Source organism: Lepisosteus oculatus, chromosome 12 (assembly GCF_040954835.1).
Source record: "Lepisosteus oculatus isolate fLepOcu1 chromosome 12, fLepOcu1.hap2, whole genome shotgun sequence".
Lineage (NCBI taxonomy): Eukaryota > Metazoa > Chordata > Actinopteri > Semionotiformes > Lepisosteidae > Lepisosteus > Lepisosteus oculatus.
The window spans coordinates 26142910-26161796 of NC_090707.1; the positions used below are offsets into that span (position 1 = coordinate 26142910).

Here is an 18887-nt window from a genome sequence, read left to right on the forward strand (position 1 = left end):
TTGAACCTAGGGTTTCTAGCTTTTATACTAAATATTCTGTCAGAAGGCAGAAGAGAGAACATTTATTACAACACATATTATTTATTTAACTTAATTATATTATCTGCCATTCCGAGGCAGTGTGTAGTGATGATGGTCTGATTGGAGGGGAGTTCTGTACCAACTCCTCTTCTGATGGCTCGGGCTTTCTCCACCATCTTCTGCAGTTTTTTACAGTTATGAGCTGGGAAATGACCATGCCAAACTGAAATAGATCTGGAAAGAATGCTTTCTGTTGTACACCTGTAGAAATTTGTGTTTGTGAAGACATACCAAATCTTCTTAGTTGTCTAAGAAAGTTGAGGCACTGGTGTGCTTTTGTGATTACTTTATCTGTGTGATGGGATCAGGTGACATTATTGATGTGAGTGTTCAGAAACTTGAAGTTGCTGACCATCTCCACGCCAGCCTCCTTCCTGCTTCCTGAAATGAACAACCAGATCCTTAGTTTTGCTGACGTTGAGGTATAGGCTATTATCCTGGCACCTTAACTTTCCTATACTATACTTTCCTATGTCATGTATTGTTTGTGATCAAACCTAAAATTGTGGTATCGTCAGCAAACTTAAAGATCGAGTTAGAGCTGTGTCTAGCTACACCATCGTGGGTGAACAGGAAGTAGAGTAGAAGACTGAGCACACAGCCTTGGGGTGCTCCTGTGTTAAGGTTCAGCATTGAGGAAAAGTTGTTTAATGTTCTCATATACTAAGGTCTACCTGGAAGAAATCCCAGGATCCAATTACAGAGAGAAGTACTAAGGTCCAGGTAAAAAAGCTTGGTGACCAGCTTGGAGGTGATTATGGTATTAAATGCTTAACTATAATCTATAAATAATAATCTGCCATAGGTGTTTATATTTTCTAAATGAGCTAAAGCAGTGTGTAATGCAAGGTAGATCGGCATCTGAATCAGCTGTGGACCTATTATGTTGGTATGCAAATTGATGTTTATCTAGATTGTCAGTGAAACTTGTGTTAATGTGCACCATTACCATCCTCTCAGTACTTCATTACGATGGATTTCAGTGTTACTGTACGATAATCATTGAGACATTTACCTTATTTTTCTTAGGTACTGGAATAATGGTGGCCCTCTTAAAGCAGATAGGAACAACAGTCTGTGTCTAGTGAGAGCTTAAAGATATCTGGGAAAACTTCAGCAAATTGATATATTCAAGTTTTATACAGTCCATGCCGGCTGCTTTGCGAGTGTTCGCCAGTTTAAATAATCTCACAGTGCCAGAAAGAACATCTGGGGCTGTAGGAGGTTGCATGGGTGATTCCGTATTTGCTTGTTCAAAATCAGCGTAAAAGTCATTATGTTCATCTGGGAGAGAGGTATTAGTAACGGTGCTTCCATTCAAATTCACTTTCAAGTCCGTAATGGCCAATAATCCTTTCCACATATGCTGAACATCTAAGAAGTAAGATTGCAATTCCAGATTTTTCTAGTATAGTTTTTTTAGTACTTTAAATGGCTTTCTGAAGGTTGTACCAAGTTTTCTTGGATAATTATCAGTCTCCACATTTAAAAGCTCTACATGGGGTCCTCTGCATGGAATGAATTACACAATTAATCCATGGTTTCTGGTTAGGAAAAACCCAGATTATTTTCATAGATACACAGCCATCCGCACATTTCAAACAGCCTGTAATAACTGTTGAATACTCATTCAGATTGGATGAAATGTCTTGAAACATAGCCCAGTCCACAGACTGAAAGCAGTCTTGTAGCAGTCCTTCTGTCTCCTTAGACAGCAATGTATCATTGTCACTACCAGTTCTTCACGCTTCAATTGCTTGTAAACAGGATGGAGTAACACAGACAGGTGATCTGGTGATCAAAATGCAGATGAGAGGCATACTTGATGGTCATGTAATAGTGATTGAAAGTTTAAGCACTTCTAGTGGAATATAGTCTGAATATAGTGTCAGGGCATGTAGTTTCATGTTTGCTGATTACATTATATAATTTGTTGAGTACTCATTTGATCTCTGCTTCAGCTGGTATGTAAACTACTGTCATGATGCCTGAAGAAAACTTCTATCTCGGTTGGTAGAAGGGGCAGCAATTCACCAACAGGTATTCCAGGTCTGGGGAACATTGATCAGTGAAATAGAACTGCTACTTCCTTTTCCCTTGCCAGAGGATTCAGTAAGATACATATAATATGTAGAAAACTGTTGTGCTGGATGGCAGAATCAGGTGAGTCTGGGGTGAGCCACGTCTCTGTGAAACAAAGTACACAGCAGTCCTGATAAATCAATCTTGATCTGTTCGTTCTGAAGGTTGAAAGTCACAATGTTTCAGTCTTACTTGGAGGCCTCCACATCTGCCGTACTTTTGCATTCTGCATTTTTTGCTTGCTTGGTGCCATTCCCAGAAGAGACAGGTGGTGAACCTGTGAAACTGGGGGTAGGGGCCACCACCTGGGAAAGGTGTGTCCAATGCACCAGACATGCATCTTTTAGCCTGCTGGGAAAACGTTTCTGCACTTGACCACACACTCCTCCGAGAGCAGTGCTGACACTGGCCCCTTCCTCGGGGTAGCCTGGACATGTGTTGTCATGTACAGTGCAAACTCTCTGGGCATGGAAATCTGCAAGCGAAGTGCCCAGTCTCCACCACATCCCTTCCACGGTCCTGCTTGGTGAGGACTCAGAGACCTTCATACTGAGCCTCCTTGCTCACAGCCACCAAAATGGAGCCTACTGCCCGCTCAGTCTTACTCCTTTCATGATTGGTACTGGTCCTCCAGTGACCAGTTAGCTTCAGACATACAGGCCCACCTCCAGCTGCTGGCACTCTCATCTGACACTACCAGGCTGGGTCTCACACGCTAACTACCTTCCGGGTCTCCTTTGCACCTCACTCCGTGCTAAGACTCAACACACTGTCCCTCATTAAACACATACATAGCCCGTCTGGCACTTGACTCTCAAGCCCCAGGTTGTGTACACACCAGCTCACCTCACACTCATGCCCGACCACTGCATCATTCCAGTCTCGTGCAGCTGCTGGCACGCCTTTCCTTGTGCCCAATCACAACTGCACTTCTTTCACCACAGCTGCCAGTGCACCTTTTCCTGTGTCCAACCACCACCCCTCTGGGACACTTTCTGTTTCTGGTCCTTTTGGGTTCTCTGTGCTTCCCCTGTGATTCACAGAACAAGAAAACCTTATGTGCCTTTTGTTTAATTCATGGTAAAGTGTTCAGAATTGCACCTGTTGTTTTCATCACATCCACTAATAAAAGGGACCAATTGTGTTGGTACCTGTAAACTCCCTTGTAGACAGTCACTTGATTACCAGAAAAAATAAGGCACTATATCTCGGTAATGAAAGCAGCACAAACTCTACTTTCAATGGCACAAACTGGCACAAACGCAGCACTAACAAATGCAGTGGGTTTCATTCTTTGTGCTGTTTGCGGGGGGCAACTTTACAGAGCTGGACAAGCAAACATGTCCTGGGTAATTCCATTGGATAATGCAGAAGATGTGATTTCAGCTGGGAGAAATATGACGACAATAATATCTGTGTATTCAGACTTCAACATGTGCCCTCACGCTGTATTCTACACCAAGGATTGATGAGAAACACAAACAAAAAAAACAAAACTGTGATCTAATCGTGCTATGTTTGCACATAAGAGCACTGTAAATGCCAAGACATGGATAATGACTGAACATAGATATACAGTATGTTCAGTTCTGTTATCTAAAAATAGAAATGGCTCCTAATATTTCTGTTATATGCATCTGTGAAAAGGTAGAATTTATCTAATTGTGTTATGAACTTCCTGGGTCAACTTAGTACAGATCCAGCCTTTCAGAAAGCTTGTCTGATACTGCAGCACTTTGTAGCACGCATGCCCTAGCGCACCATAAAACACCCATTTAAAAAAAATGGATTGCAGTATTTTGTACATCCACCAGGTAGCTCAGTGAATGCTTAATGTGGCGTAAGGAAGCACTCAAGGTTTTGAATCCTGGTCGATGCTGAGCCCCTTGATAGACTCTTTTTCCAATTATAGAATGTAAATTGTATACTGTTTAGATTTTTATAAGTTTTAAACTGTGTATTACAGTATGTTAAATATTAAATTAATTAAAAAGTAGATCTATTTTATAAAAACAAAATTACTCTGTTGGATATATAAAAAGTTTCTTATTATAGCTTGTTGTGAACGTGCTGAACATATAATGTACTGTATAGTACTGTGCAGTCCAAAGACTAACTGGGAGGTTGTTTCTGGGAAGATTGTGTGTATCTGGATGAATTATTGTCAGTGATGGTTTTGTGATTAAGGATTTATTCACATAATTTTTTAAGTTAAATAAAGAATTACAATAAATAAGATTACAGTAATGTGTTACAATTGCCAGTGACTAGAGAGTAGCTTATCAATATGTTGAATTAATTTAGGAATATAAATACTGTCTTATTATCAAACTATATATGGCTGGTAGTGGTAGTTTAAATAAAAATACACAACAGTATTCCACATTCTTCATTAACATTTTAAGCATCAAAGTCTTTCATTTGGTTACTTACTGTGGTTATTTTGGAAAAGGTTTTACGTGCTCCTTCTGACTATATTGGATATCTGACTGTATTAAGTTTATGTACTTTATAAAAAGTTATAATGTTTTAACCTTTTCTATGAATCCTTCCGCTTGTTATCGCAGTAAAAAAAACATTCTTTTTTACATTTAAGGCAGTTAGGTGATGTGCCTGTGCTAAATTTGCTATAGATCTGTAGAGATATATATGCTCAATGTAACAAACTGTACTGCATCTCTTTATACCGGTTACAGATGGAGATTGTTGAAGGCAATGAAAGAATAGTTTTCCACGTGTTATCATCTATACAGCACCTCAGTTCCTGGCTCCAGATTGTCAGTAAAAAGTTTTGTAAGTCTACCTCATGCTTATACAAGAAAGTGTAAAACTTGGATAGAAATTTCTTTGAGTTCCCGTTCTTTAGAAAGATTTTGCTCGAGCTGCTGAATAAATCAAGACCACCATTCTTGGTACTCACATAATGCCTGATCTGAAGATATTTAAAGAAGTCTCTTGTTGGTATATTATATTGTGCTTGAAGACACTCAAATGATTTAAATACCCCCTTCAAATAAGTAAAAAATTCTATGTATTCCTGCTGTTTGCCAATTAGTAAAGTGGGAGCCTGTCTTTTCAGGAGGTAGGTCCGGGTTACCCACAAGTGAAGATAGCATATAAAGAGAGGGATAATAACTAAAGAATTTAGTTATCTTGCTCCATGTTTTCAGTACATTTAGTATTAAATGGTTCTTTTTAGCTAGTGGGGGTACATTAGTCATTTTCCTGCCTAAGAGGTTTACAAGAGAGGCTTGTTTACTGTGTTCAGCCTCCATATCCACCCAGGTGGAGTCTGGTGGTGCATGAATCCACTGCTGGAAGATTCTTGCTTGTATTGCCCAGGTATAGTATTTCAGATTTGGCAATGCACATCCACCGTTATCCCTGGGTAACTGCAAAGTCTTATATTTCATTTTTGATTTTTTTCCTGTCAATACAAATGTTGATATTGCTTTATTCAGATCCTTTATGTCAGCTTTAGTCATGGGAGTGAATATCATAGATAGAGGATAGAGAAGTTTAGGTAATATTATCATCTTTACCAGGTTAATTCTGCCCAGGATATATATTGGTAAATTTGTCCACAGGTTCATGTTGTCCTTTAAGTGTATCAGGAGAGGTCTTATATTTACAGAATACAGATTTTGGGGGGCACCTGAATCCCAAGGTATTTGATACCCTTAGGATTCCAGTGAAATGGTTTAATATAGGCTGGTTCTCCTTTTTCCATGTTCCTTAAAAGCATAATCTCAGATTTACTGAAATTTACCTTATAGCCTGATATGGTTGAGAACATTTTTATACCAGTAATAATTTCAGGTAGGGAGTGAACAGGGTCCGTTACTGTCATTATAACATCATCAGCATACAGCATAATTTTGCGATGTCTTCCCCCCAGTTGGACCCCCTTGATGTTTGAATTACATTTTATATATATAGCCAATGGCTCAATTGCTATAGCGCATAGCAAGGGTGACAAGGGGCACCCTTGCTGTGTGCCCCTATGCAGCCTGAATGGGGGTGAGATGAAACTGTTAGTTTGTATTGTGTCTTTAGGTGCACTATATAATAGCTTAGTCCATTTGATAAAGTCTTAACCTAGATTAAATCTCCTCATAACATCAAACATATATTCCCACTCCACTCTATCAAAGGCTTTCTCTGCATCCATCGACACAAAAAGGCTTGAAACCTATAGCTGGTCAAGATGGTGCATTATGTTAAACAATCTCCTGGTATTATTAAGTGAGTTTCTTCCTTTAATAAACCATGTCTGGTTTGGATCTATAATTCTAGTCATTATTCTGTCTAAGTGTGTTGCCAGTATTTTAGCTATCACTTTTATATCAACATTTAGTAAACTCATGGGTCTTTATGAGCTACATAGTTTAGGATCTTTTCCTTTTTTGTGAATAACTGTTATGTTGGCAATATTCATAGATTCTGGTAGAGAAGATTCCTTTAATAGATTTATCGATGGCCTTGAGATAAATGTCACAGATCTGATCCTTCATTATTTAAAAAAATTCTACAGGGTAGCCATCTGGTCCTGGTGTCTTTCCTGAGTGTAGTGATATGATAGCTGTTTTAATCTCTTTACTGGAGACAGGTTTATTTAGAAGTTCTTTCTGTGTATCACTGACTTGAGGAATGTCTGTGCCTTTTAAAAAAGCAGTTTTCTATCTGTTTCTGAGCTATATAGCTTCTCAAAAAAATTCTTAAAGATGCCATTTATTTTCTTATTTTCCAGTGTCTGCTGGCCATTCTCATCTTTAATGGCAGAAATGAAATTTTTGGATGGTGCCATCCTCGCCAAACTTGCAAGGAGGCGGTTTGGTTTATTGCCCTTTTCAAAAAGACGCTGTCTTGCATATAGAACATCGCTTTCAGCCTTTTTTGTCACTAGGTTATTAAGTTGTGACCTAGCTTCTTTAATTTCTATTAGAATTTTCTCAGATTTAGCAGTGTAAAACTCTTCTTCGAATTTTGAAATGTTTTTCTCAAGTGCTAATTGCAAAGAAATTCGTTCCTTTTTCTTTTTACTGGTATAAGAAATTATCATAACTCTCATATAAGCTTTATAAGCCTCCCATACTGCCCTAGGATTGGTTTCTTCAATGTCATTGCACTGTAAATATAGCTTTGTTTGTTCATTAAGGAACTTTCTGAATTCATCATCCAGCAGATTAAATGGATTTAGTCTCCATACAAGAGAGCGCTCCACTGGTCATGGAGAGGACATACTTATTGTCACAGCAGCATGATCTGATATAGTAATTGGATCAATACCTATATCTTGTTACTAGATGGGCCATATGGCTGGATAGGAGGATGTGGTCAATACGAGAAGCTGTTTGATGTGGTGAGGAGTAAAATGTGAAGCCCCTAGCAGTTGGGTTGAAGAATCTCCATATATCAATAACATCTATTTCGCTGCATAAATTTGTCACTACTTTGGAGATTTTAGATGATGGTACATTAGCAGATGGCATCTTATCTAACCTAGGAGAGAAAGAAAAATTAAAGTCTCCTGCAAGGATAATATTGTTGCAATCCATAATAGTGAGTTGTCCAAACACATCAATAAAAAAATATTTGTCTTGTTCATTAGGGGCATATATACATCCTATCACCACTTCTTCCCCATATAGTAATCCTTTAACTATTACCACCCTACCTTCATTATCCACATAAATTGAGCTGACTGTAAATGGGAGATTCTTATGAATGAGAATAACCGCGCCTCATTTTTTGGTGAAGAATGATGAGTAATAAACTTGACCTACCCATTCCCTTTTAAGTTTTTTATGTTCCAGATCATTCAAGTGAGTTTCCTGTAAAAATGCTATTTGAATCCTATCTCGTTTCAGGATGTTCAGAATCTTTTTCCTTTTAACTACGCTATTCACCCCTTTTACATTCCAAGTGCGTATCTTAACATTATTCATGGTGTTTTTTTTAGTTGTAATACGGTAACACAGTGGCTGAATTGTAGTATAATGCAACATAACAGTGAATAGCAAATAGAGCAGCTGCACGTACCCGTTCCATACATTTTAAAAAATAAAACAATGTCTTGGAGAGAGAAAACAAAAATTCAGTTTGTGACCACATACAGTACATGAAGTAACAGCACTTGTCAGGTATTTAAAAAAGAAACAAAGGAACTTTGTTAATCTTCTGAACATTGATTAACGGTGAGAAAGACAGAAAGAGCAGTCTTAGAACAAGATTGCTAGACTCAGTCTGCAAACTAAACTAAGAAAAGGTCCAACAAAATTGTTTAGCTTCTCTGTGTAATTAACAGAGAAGTGAAACTAAAGGTTGCCGTTAGTCACGCAGCTGCGGCAGTCAGCAATAAAGTACGCTCAGTTATAGGGGGTTCAACTATTATACTAAAAAACTGTCTACTGCCAGCCAAAATAATTCGTTACAGTCTTAAATTTCTGTACAAAACAGTATCATCTATATCTCAACATTAACATTAATAACAGAATCTTAAAAATAGAGAAAATTTAAAACATCAGAAAAACGTTTTTCGTGCATAAAAAGTGTTTTTAACTGATTCAAATACAGTCTTCTCTTCATGTTGATTTAAGTGTCCTTCTTTCAGTTCGGTTGCATGGTTATTGTTATGATTTCTCTGTTATTATCGAATCCATCAACTCATGCACTTGTGATTATTTCGGAGATATTTTGACATTCCTCTTAACTTGGAGTTTGTCGGGTGCTCTGAACGAGTTAAGCTTGGATGCAGTACAAATAAATATATTTCCCACAAGCTGTACTGTAGTGGCTTTAAAACTATACAACATCACGCTGTTTGCATGTTGCACATCTTTGTTCAAGTTTTAAAACTACAGTATGGGAAAATTAGTGTTAAGAAAGAACAGGATATTTGATTGCCGGTAGCCTTATATTTATTATTAGAAAATGAAATCAAAAATAAGATACAATGACGTGTTCCTGTCTAACTCCAACATTGCGTGACTTTAAGAGTAGTAAAAAATGGTTTAGATAGCAGAAAGTCACCTTGCTCTTACAAGCGGCTCTGTTAAGCAGAGTTAACACGAGACCCCCTTTAAATGAGTTTTAATCGACTTTGTCATTGGAAAAAAAAATTACCGCGGGCACTTTTCCTTCCCCCCTGGTGCGACGTGACAATGCGGGAAACGGGAGTGTGAACATTGAGTGAGCATTGGGGTGTACAGTAAGACTAACACAGTGAGATTACTGAGATGGATACTTGTAATAAATATGTTGACAAATATCTGAATTTTTGCATGATAAAATTGTATCCAGCTGTGAATCAGCTACGTGACCTTGCCCCCGTGAAATTGTAAGAAAGAGGTTTATTGGGCAATGTAGTGACCATAGAGAGTTTTAATACACTGTACAGTATAACAGTATAGAGCACGTATGTTTTTCTTATTAGTGCAGGTGGGTAGCTGCGTTAGCATGCGTAGGCTGCAAATGAACAAGTAATAGGTTTATTCCACGCTGAAAAGAGAAGAATGAAAACACAACGTTTCGGCTGTGGAGCCGCCTTCTTCTCCACGGCCGAAACGTTGTGTTTTCTTTCTTAGTGGGCAGTGCACTGTTTTCTCAGTCACCTTCTAATTCGTTTCACACCACGGGAAGATAGGAGAATGTGATTGTAATATCGATTTCATTTTTACGCTGACAATAGTCAAATATACATCCATACCAAACCTGACACTGATGTGGCTGTCTCTATTCTATCTAATTGCATCTCTGACATAAAAATTTGGATGACTCAAAATTTCCCCCCATCACCCCCCATCAACTTCATAAAGCCAATCCTGTAACCCTAGACTATGCCCTATGCTATCACTAACTGTGGTTGAAAAGCTGATCAACACATTTGTGTTCTCTCGAATTGCCTACTGTAATGCTCTACTCGCTGGGGTATCTAAATCTACTCTGAACAAACTGCAGTATGTCCAAAATTCAGCAGCCAGAATCCTGACCAGGTCTAGTGCAAATTTTCACATTACTTCTATCCTGGAGTCCTTGCACTGGCTTCTGGTGAAATTCTGTGTAGACTTTAAAATCCTCATGCTCATGAGGCTTGGGCAAGGCTCTGCATGACTTGGCACCTCAGTACCTGTCTGAACTATTATCGCCCTACTCCCCACCTCGCAACCTTCGCTCTTCTAATTCTGCTCTCCTTACTGTCCCCGAAGCCCGTCTACATTGTATGGTGACAGGGCCTTCTCCTGTTATGCCCCCAAGCTCTGGTGCTCTCTCCCCAAGGATATCAGAGAGTCACCTTTTCTAAACTCCTTCAAATCCAGACTCAAAACCCTCATCTTCAGAAAAGCCATTACTTAACTAGTTCCATTCTTCACCCCTCTTCTTTTCTTAGTACCACCATCCACGGTCTCCTCTATATATTGTAATTGTGTTTTATCTTGTGTGTTCTTCTTTTTATTGTTTTTATTGCTTACATCCTGTAAAGCGCATTGAGAAGCCAACTTTAAAGGCGCTATATAAAATCAAGTTTATTATTATTATATATCTGAACAAAATGCATGTTGTGTTTACAAAATTAAAGTGTTTAAGATGTTTAATTAAAAATTAAAAAAAACTTACAGCTTACACAAAGATTTTAAGATGATCACGAGGAAGAAAAATCACCTGTTTTTAATGGATTTCTTGTTTTTAACTAAACCTGTTTTTATGGGTTTTAAAACCATGCAATATCTAATTGAGGCACACATGTTATTGTTTGATTTTCATAAAATTAAAAGAATCGGTTGCCCATCGGGCCACACAATATTATGTACATTTTTATGTTTTTGAGAGACTTCAGATGGCTTCAACTGATGCATAAAAAATACAGCATAATGTCTTCTCGCGTTATGAAGTCACTTGCACCTGTGATTCGCTTTATTCAAACTAAAGTTTCTAAAAATGCATCTGGGTACTAGATAGTGTTTAAATAAAACCTGTGAATTTTTTCACAAATCACGATCTTTAATCTAGTAGGTTGCAGGCTCTGTGTCATTTGTTCACAAAATTATTGACATCTGAAACATGGTGTCTCATAAATAGGTATTTTATAAGCAGAACTTATGAAAACCAAAGAAAAAAATGACTCTGAAAAAGATATAAGAAGCTTGGAATTATTATTATTATTAAAATAATACTGTTAATAATGACCAGACACATTATTAAAGCTTCAGTGGTACTTTTAATTCCACTTTGTTATTCTCGATACTAATTACAATATATGCAATTTCGTTTCAAGGCTTGGGGAGTCTATTAAATTGCCCCACTGAATAAAGTGTTTTGAATTACACCGGTTGGACAGTATTCACTTTGCTAATTCACATTTTTATTTCATTTTATTTTAACTTAACATTGAATATGTTATAATATACATACAAAAACATGTTAATATAGTATACATAATACTTCATCATGCATGAATGAGTCAAATTAAAAATACAATGTGTTAACAAAGAAAGTGGATCACAGTAATACTACTAGCTTTATAAATGCATATATTTAGTCCTTGAAAATCGTTATTAATTTCTTAAGGTAAGTGATTCCATATTATGTTCCCTATTTAGCGGATTCTAAAAAGTATGAGGTTTTTTACTGCGACAACGAGCGCAACTCACTTAACTCTGAACGTGTTGTGATATTTAGAAATACCAACAAATTCAATATAGTGTCGATAATATTTACTATTTTAGTTTTTCAAAGAAATGTTTATTTGTTAAAAGAAAACACATGGCTAGAGCTGGGTCCGAACCCCTTACCTCTAGCATTCAAGTCAGGCCTAAGCCATTACACCAACACCCCGTTTGACAACTTGAGCTATAACTGAACAGGGCAGGCAAAAAGTTTCCGAGTAATCGCGGGTGAATGAGTCAAATTGATGCAGATATTTACAAAGAAAGTGTACTACTGTGATAATTTGAGCTATATGAATATAATTATATCATTATTAATTTCTTTAGATACTCGATTCTATATTATATTCCCTATGATTCAAATTTGAAAAAAGTATGCATTTTTTTACTGCAATAACGAGTGCAAATATTCATAGAAATGGTTAAAATATTATAACTTTTTATGAAGTATATAAACTTAAAATCGTCAGAAGGAGCACATAAAAAGTTTTTCAAAATAACCACAGTATGTAACGGAATAAAAGACCTTTATGCTTAAAATGTTAAGGAAGAAAATGGAATTCTGGTGTGTATTTTTTATTTAAACCACCAATACTAGTTATATACAGTTTACATCATATTTTTATGTTCCTAAATTAATATCATTTGTGACGTTCAGAGACGTTATGCTCCTCTTATTTTTATGCTGAGCTACTAAAATTTCCCTTTAGTTCTGCTGTATGCCACACTGTTTTGCAGATAATTTCACACAGAATGGGGCTTTACCGTGCATTTTGAATGGCTGCATCTGCATGTATCTAATATTTTAATTAGTTTGCTATAAATCTGGGCTTTATTATTGTACATGTGAGTTAATGGTTATAACTGTTATCTGTGTTTAATAATAATAATTAATAATTATTGCTTATACTTATATAGCGCTTTTCTGGAAACTCCACTCAAAGCGCTTTACTGGTAATGGGGACTCCCCTCCACCACCACCAATGTGCAGCATCCATCTGGATGTTTAGTGTGCATCTTTATGTTCCTTTAGCTAATTGAATCTGTATGGACACTGTAAGACAATAAGAATGTAAATTTAAGAGCTGCATGCACTAGAACATGTATAGAATACCCTTTTGATCTTCCAATTTTTTTTTAAAAAAAGTGAATTATTCACAGATTGCCCAAAAAGAGTGGTGTCTTTAGGTTTAACATAGTGCTTATGCTAAGCAGTGTCTGACAGCCTCTCATTATTCTGGTAGATAATTTTTATCTTACCAATATTACCATGCAAAACTTGATGTTTTTGCTTTGTGTCTTATTTTCTCATTTGCACTCTATGGGATTCCCATTTTCTGGTTCCTTTTATTTATTCACCATGCTTAATATTATCCAATGTAATCTAAAGTTTCTGAACTAGATTTCCCTGACCCATTTGAAGTTGTATGGCAAGTTACAGATATAAAATGCTCCTGATTCAATTGTGAAACACTTTAGTTTAGATTTAAGCTAAAGATATCTTTAAAAGTTTTTTTTGTCTTGAACAGTGATTGAGCTTGGGATGTGACAGTTTCAGAACTGGAAATTATTCGGTTAATTTGATTGAAATTACCTGGATAGAAGTTATGCATTGGTAAATAAATATAAAGTAAAGATAAATTAAGATAAAACCTGCAAACATTAGTGTCCTTAAAGAATTATTTTCCTTGCTTGGCAGGTGAATATTTTTATTTCATTTGTTTTTTTCATTTTGAGTGCTTATCTCTTCTCCCAGTATCATTCTGTCACTCAAACCTGCTCACAAAACATTTCTATTAATCCTATAAATTGGCACTTCATCACTATCTGTTCAGAAACTGCAGAAATCTTCAAGATTACTGGCAGGATCCAAAATGACTTACATTGAATATCTTGATATAATTTATGTTAAAACTACCCCTTTTAAGTTCTGCTTTGTCCGTGTACATATTTTTTGAGGGAGCCTGGACACTGGAAAACTTAAAACAATTTTAATGGGAAGTCCATGTTGTTCATCTGTTTCTTGCAGGTGTAGATCCATCACTTCAGATTGAAAACAGAGTCCAGGTGTCTACTCAGCCCCTTCCTGCTGTCTCTAAACAGCATAAATCACGTTCCAACAATTCACGGGATGAGCGCTTTCGATCTGGTATGGAATCCCTGTGTGTTCTTGTTGATGGGGAACTGGTGGAACACATTATAATGTAGGATACTTACAGAATGGGAAATTTAAAACTGTATTTGAAGCTTTTACATGTTTGGTACTGTTATCAATTACTTATTGGACAATAATGTGTCAGCCTCTCTGTAGTTGTGTGTAAATTTACATTCTTATTGGAGGATCGTAACGCTAATGATAGTTAAAAAAGTGTTTAACCAATTGAGCTGATGTTTCAGTAGCTTTTAAAGAATGGCTTAGCATGCAGGTATTTTGGATTTATGTGCTCTAAGTCTGTGTATTTTTAGTTTTACTGTATTACTTCTAGGGCAATAGGAATAGTTAGTTCTCACTTAAGTGTCCTTGGGTGCCACCAGTAACAGGCATATGTCCGAGTGTGTTTGATGTACAAGTGGGTACTCATTTGCATGCAGTGGATGACTCAGTTCACTTTAGTGACACACAAGCAGCTCCCCATCATCTCTGCAAATTAAACAAATGCATGAAAAAATCTTAATAATTCAGTGCAAAATATTTGTGAACAATACATTGTTAAAGTCATAATTTAAAAAATAACCACAAAAAATGTCAACCTTAACATTCGGTTAATAAAACAAACCTTTGACAGTTAATAACTGGCTAAAATCCTAATTAGTGAAGTTATATTTGTATTGTTCTTCAATACTTTAACATACGTTAAAGAGACTTTAACATAAATGGCATTTAAGAGGCTCATTGAGAGATGAAGGACTGAAGGTTGATGTGGAGTCCAAATATGCCCATTTTGCATGAAATGCTAAATATTAACAAACATTATTTTAAAAAAATTAATATACCTGTGTAAACATCTTACATTAATACATGTTTGCAATTGTTTATATCTGGGAGTTCAGCCCTCATGTTAGCCCTCATGTCATCCCCTGTTTTTCACTTATATGGCATTTTTCAGGTGTGTATTTGCCTTGTGCCTATATCTGAACTATCTGTATGTGAAAATACTTGCAGAAACAACAAAATCTATGTAATGTAATATATTTTCAAAGTTTAAAATCTAAATATGTTGATTATATAGTAGTTAGCACATTTAAAGACCTAATTTCAATACACAGTAATTAGTTAAAAATCCAAGGTTGGTCAGATTTGGTCATTTTCAAATGTCAATTTTGATTTCACACTTTGTTATTAAAGAGATGAATGCGGGACTTTTGCTCTGTCCTACCAGATGTGCACACGGAAGCCGTTCAAGCAGCTCTGGCCAAGTACAAAGAGAGAAAAATGCCAATGCCCTCCAAGAGACGCTCTGTTCTAGTCCAGTCCTCTGTGGAAACATGTACTCCCCCAGGTAAGAGAGACCCAGCCTCTCCACCCGCAATTGAGACACTCCCATACAGATCTGACTTCATGCAGAAGAGAAAAGTCATTACAGCAGGCATTACTGATGCAGCCACTCATCAAAACTTATAGCCGGTGACTGTGGTGTGTTGCAGTGAAATTCATCACACTGCACAAAGAATCTTCACTTGCCAAAGAATATGGACAGGAGGCACTTGTGGTGTGTTCGATATTAGTGAAAACATTAGATTAATTAAATCTGTTTTACTACTTGAATCCACCTAATATTCAATATTATTATGGAATAATGTAACTAAAGGGAAATTTTGATAAATGAAAATAAAAATAGGTTTCTGAGCGTCATTACCTATATTATTTTGTAAATATAAATATATGTATATAGCTGGTAGTGGTAATATAAAAATTAAAAATAAGAAACGGAACAGTATTTCACTTTCTTCATAAATATCTGCATTGAATTCTTTAACTCTGTCTTTTGTTGTGGTTATTTTGTAAAAGTTTTGATGTACTTATTATAACTGCATTTTGCTGTTGTTTCTGCAATGGGAAATGAAAGGCTTGCAGTTTCGTTGAAACTTTTGTAGAAAATAGAAAATGTAAAGCTTGTAGTTTTTAAATTATTGCTTCCAAATTAAGTGACGTTTTACTTCAGTGGTAGAATTCTCATATTGCCACCTGGAAGCTCGGGGTTTGATATCTGGCCAATGCATGAGTTGTACTTTTAACAGATAAACTCTTTCTCTAATAAAAAAATATAATAAAAGATATAGATGCTATATTGAATGTTTACTATTTTATATATCAAAGACTATATTAACAACAATTATAATAATAATAATAATAATAATAATAATAATAATAATAATAATAATAATAAATGAATAGCATTAATGAACCACAGTAAGGCAGAGATTTCAAACATGCCAAAAGAGGGGAGCACAAACCACTGCTACTTGTTAGACCAACAATCTTTAAAAAAGTGGCATTTTTAGCTTGATTCCTGGGGTGCTATCTGCATGGAGTTTACTGTTCTCCCATGTTGACATGGGTTTCCTCTAGGTGCTCACAGTGTTAATTGGCTTCTGGGACAATTTACCCTGATGTTAGTGTCTATGCGGCGAAGGACTAGTGTCCCATCCAGGGTGTACCCGGCCTTGCACCAGTTGCCTGCTGGAATAGGCTCTGGCTCCTACACGAACCTTCACTGGATTAAGTGATTAGAAAATGAAATGAAAATAAAGTGATTAGATAAAACATTCCAATTCAAATACAATACTGAAAATATTATCTTCGAAATTTGTTAAGTAAACAAAATTATTTTAGAATATTACTGAAATCTGTACGTGTGATATGGTAGTGTTTCCAATTTTGTTTTTCACATTTGTGATTAATTACTTAGGTTAACTTGGTAAATATACATATTTACAACACTGCCACCACCACCATTATTATTATTAAATTAATTCCTTAGACGTATATAGCGCTTTTCTGGACACTCCGCTCAGGGCACTTTACAGGTAGTGGGGACACCCCTCCACAACCACCAGTTTGCAACAGCAGCCATAGTGTGCCAGTACACTTACTACACATTGGCTGTCAGTGGGGAGGAAAACGGAGATGAAGCCAATTCATAAATGGGGATTATTAGGAGACCATGGCTGGTAAAGGGAATTTTGGTCAGGACGCTGGGGTATCACCCCTACTCTTTGCAGTAATATATAATATTTGTTACATAGTGCCTATAACAAAAATGCCATATAATCTAATTTGCTTATACTTTTCAATGTTTGTGTTTTTGCTTTGCATAAAATAATATAGCAATGTTCTGTTAATGCAAGTCGTTGCTCATTTGAACCTTTTTGAATATGTAGCTTGAAAGATGGGTTGAATCTTTAAGTGTCTTTGAATTGCCTATTTATTTAAAAAAGATACAATGAAAAAACACCTTTGGTTACTTCTTTAGTTTTAAAAATATATTGACACAAGTATAAAATATTATAGGGGGGTAGCTATGTCAGCATGCGTAGGCTGCAAAGGAACAAGTAATAGGTTTATTACATGCTGAAAAAAATGGAGCCTTCTTCAGGTGTGTAAAATATTATGCTAGTTAAAGCTTTTTTTTTAAGAAAATGTATTTGTTTGCTAATGCTCCCCTTCTTAAGGCTAAAACAGCAATGTATTCAAATCTAAATATCCACCCCACTCCACAATGGACAGACTGAGATAGCAAATTGTAGGTGTTGAAATCCACAAGTAATTAAAAGTAAGTACATGATCTATTAGCGCATTACTAACTGTAAACTTCCTTATATAGACAATCATGTGATTACCCAAATAGAAAGTGCTATATCTTCAGAGTGAAAAACCCAGCACTAGCTGTTACAGGGTGGCTCAGTGAATTCTTCTTCTTGCTACTTTTAACGCTACAAACCAGCACTAATGGAGTACTAACGCATGTGGTTGGTTTCATTGTTTGTATTGTTGTAGGAGGCGGAACTTCATGGAGCTTAGTGGTGGTGGAGAACCAAACTCTGTTGTTCTTTTTACTGTACTGTGTGTTTATTTGCTTTTAAAAATAGTATGATAGATCCACTACAGTATGTGTATAATATATTTTTTATAATCAAAATGTAACAACATTATCTGTTTCCTAATTGCTTAAGACAAAATCTAGATTATTTTAATGGTACGTAAACTTGAAGAAAACAGATTGTGTCCACAACAAGCTATACAATACATTTTTTTTATATAAATTGCTGCATAATGTTGGCTTGTAAAACATCCCTACTTTTATTTTTAATATTAATTTAATATTTAACATACTGTGACATAGAAAATTAATCAAAATGTTTATATAGTGTACAAATTAAATTTGATCATTGGAGAACGATTATCCCCAAGAAGCTGGACATTGGCCAGAAATCCAACCCAGGCATTTCATGTGGCAGCCAAGAATTCTTCCTTTTAACCACCATTGCCTCTCACACTGACAAGGTTATAGTACATGACCATAAGTCATTTAATGAGTCATTCAAGACTACTGATTTTTGTTTTTTATGTGTTTGCTTTTAAATGCGATATTTTTAAAGCTACTTTGCATAATACTTTACAGTTAAAACCTAAAATAAAAATGTCTTATTACTTTTTATTCACAATTACTAGGAATTTTGTTATACTGTGTTTCATTCAAAAACACAATTCTGTATGTGTAACTGAACAGTATGACTAGCACAGGGAAACACTAATGGGTTAATACAAATTTTAATGTTTAAAAGAAGACTTTCTGTATGTTAGACACATGGTACATTAAGGATTCACTGCACCACCTTGCAGTTTCACAGAGCAATGCAGCCCTGCATTAGATTATTTGAAAAAAAGATGGTGGGCAGTAACTTTAGGCATACTGCTTCATGTTCTTTGCGTTAAGGCACAAGGCACCCCAAACATTCTGAGTGCCTGCATCTGTACACGAAAAAACATTCTGAAACTGGCTGATGAAAACCAAAATATGATGTTTTAGTTTTTTTAGATACCCTGTTACTACCTTT

General features: G+C 36.1%; 1 protein-coding gene across 6 annotated transcripts in view; it reads left to right on the forward strand.

The window, feature by feature from the left end:
- The window catches only part of dip2a (disco-interacting protein 2 homolog A), a 269946-nt gene that overhangs the window by 97707 nt on the left and 153352 nt on the right, over positions 1 to 18887 (forward strand). For 5 of the 6 annotated variants that reach the window (XR_001479789.2, XM_015359260.2, XM_006636662.3 and 2 more), the window contains exons 3-4: positions 13858 to 13977; positions 15209 to 15328. The exons of the other annotated variant lie outside the window; for it this stretch is intronic. Coding sequence is in view for 4 of the 5 variants with exons in the window: in XM_015359260.2 (XP_015214746.1) it covers positions 13858 to 13977; positions 15209 to 15328 (240 nt within the window). In the remaining variant the exon portion in view is untranslated. The remainder of the gene's footprint in view (positions 1 to 13857; positions 13978 to 15208; positions 15329 to 18887) is intronic. 6 annotated transcript variants of the gene reach the window in all.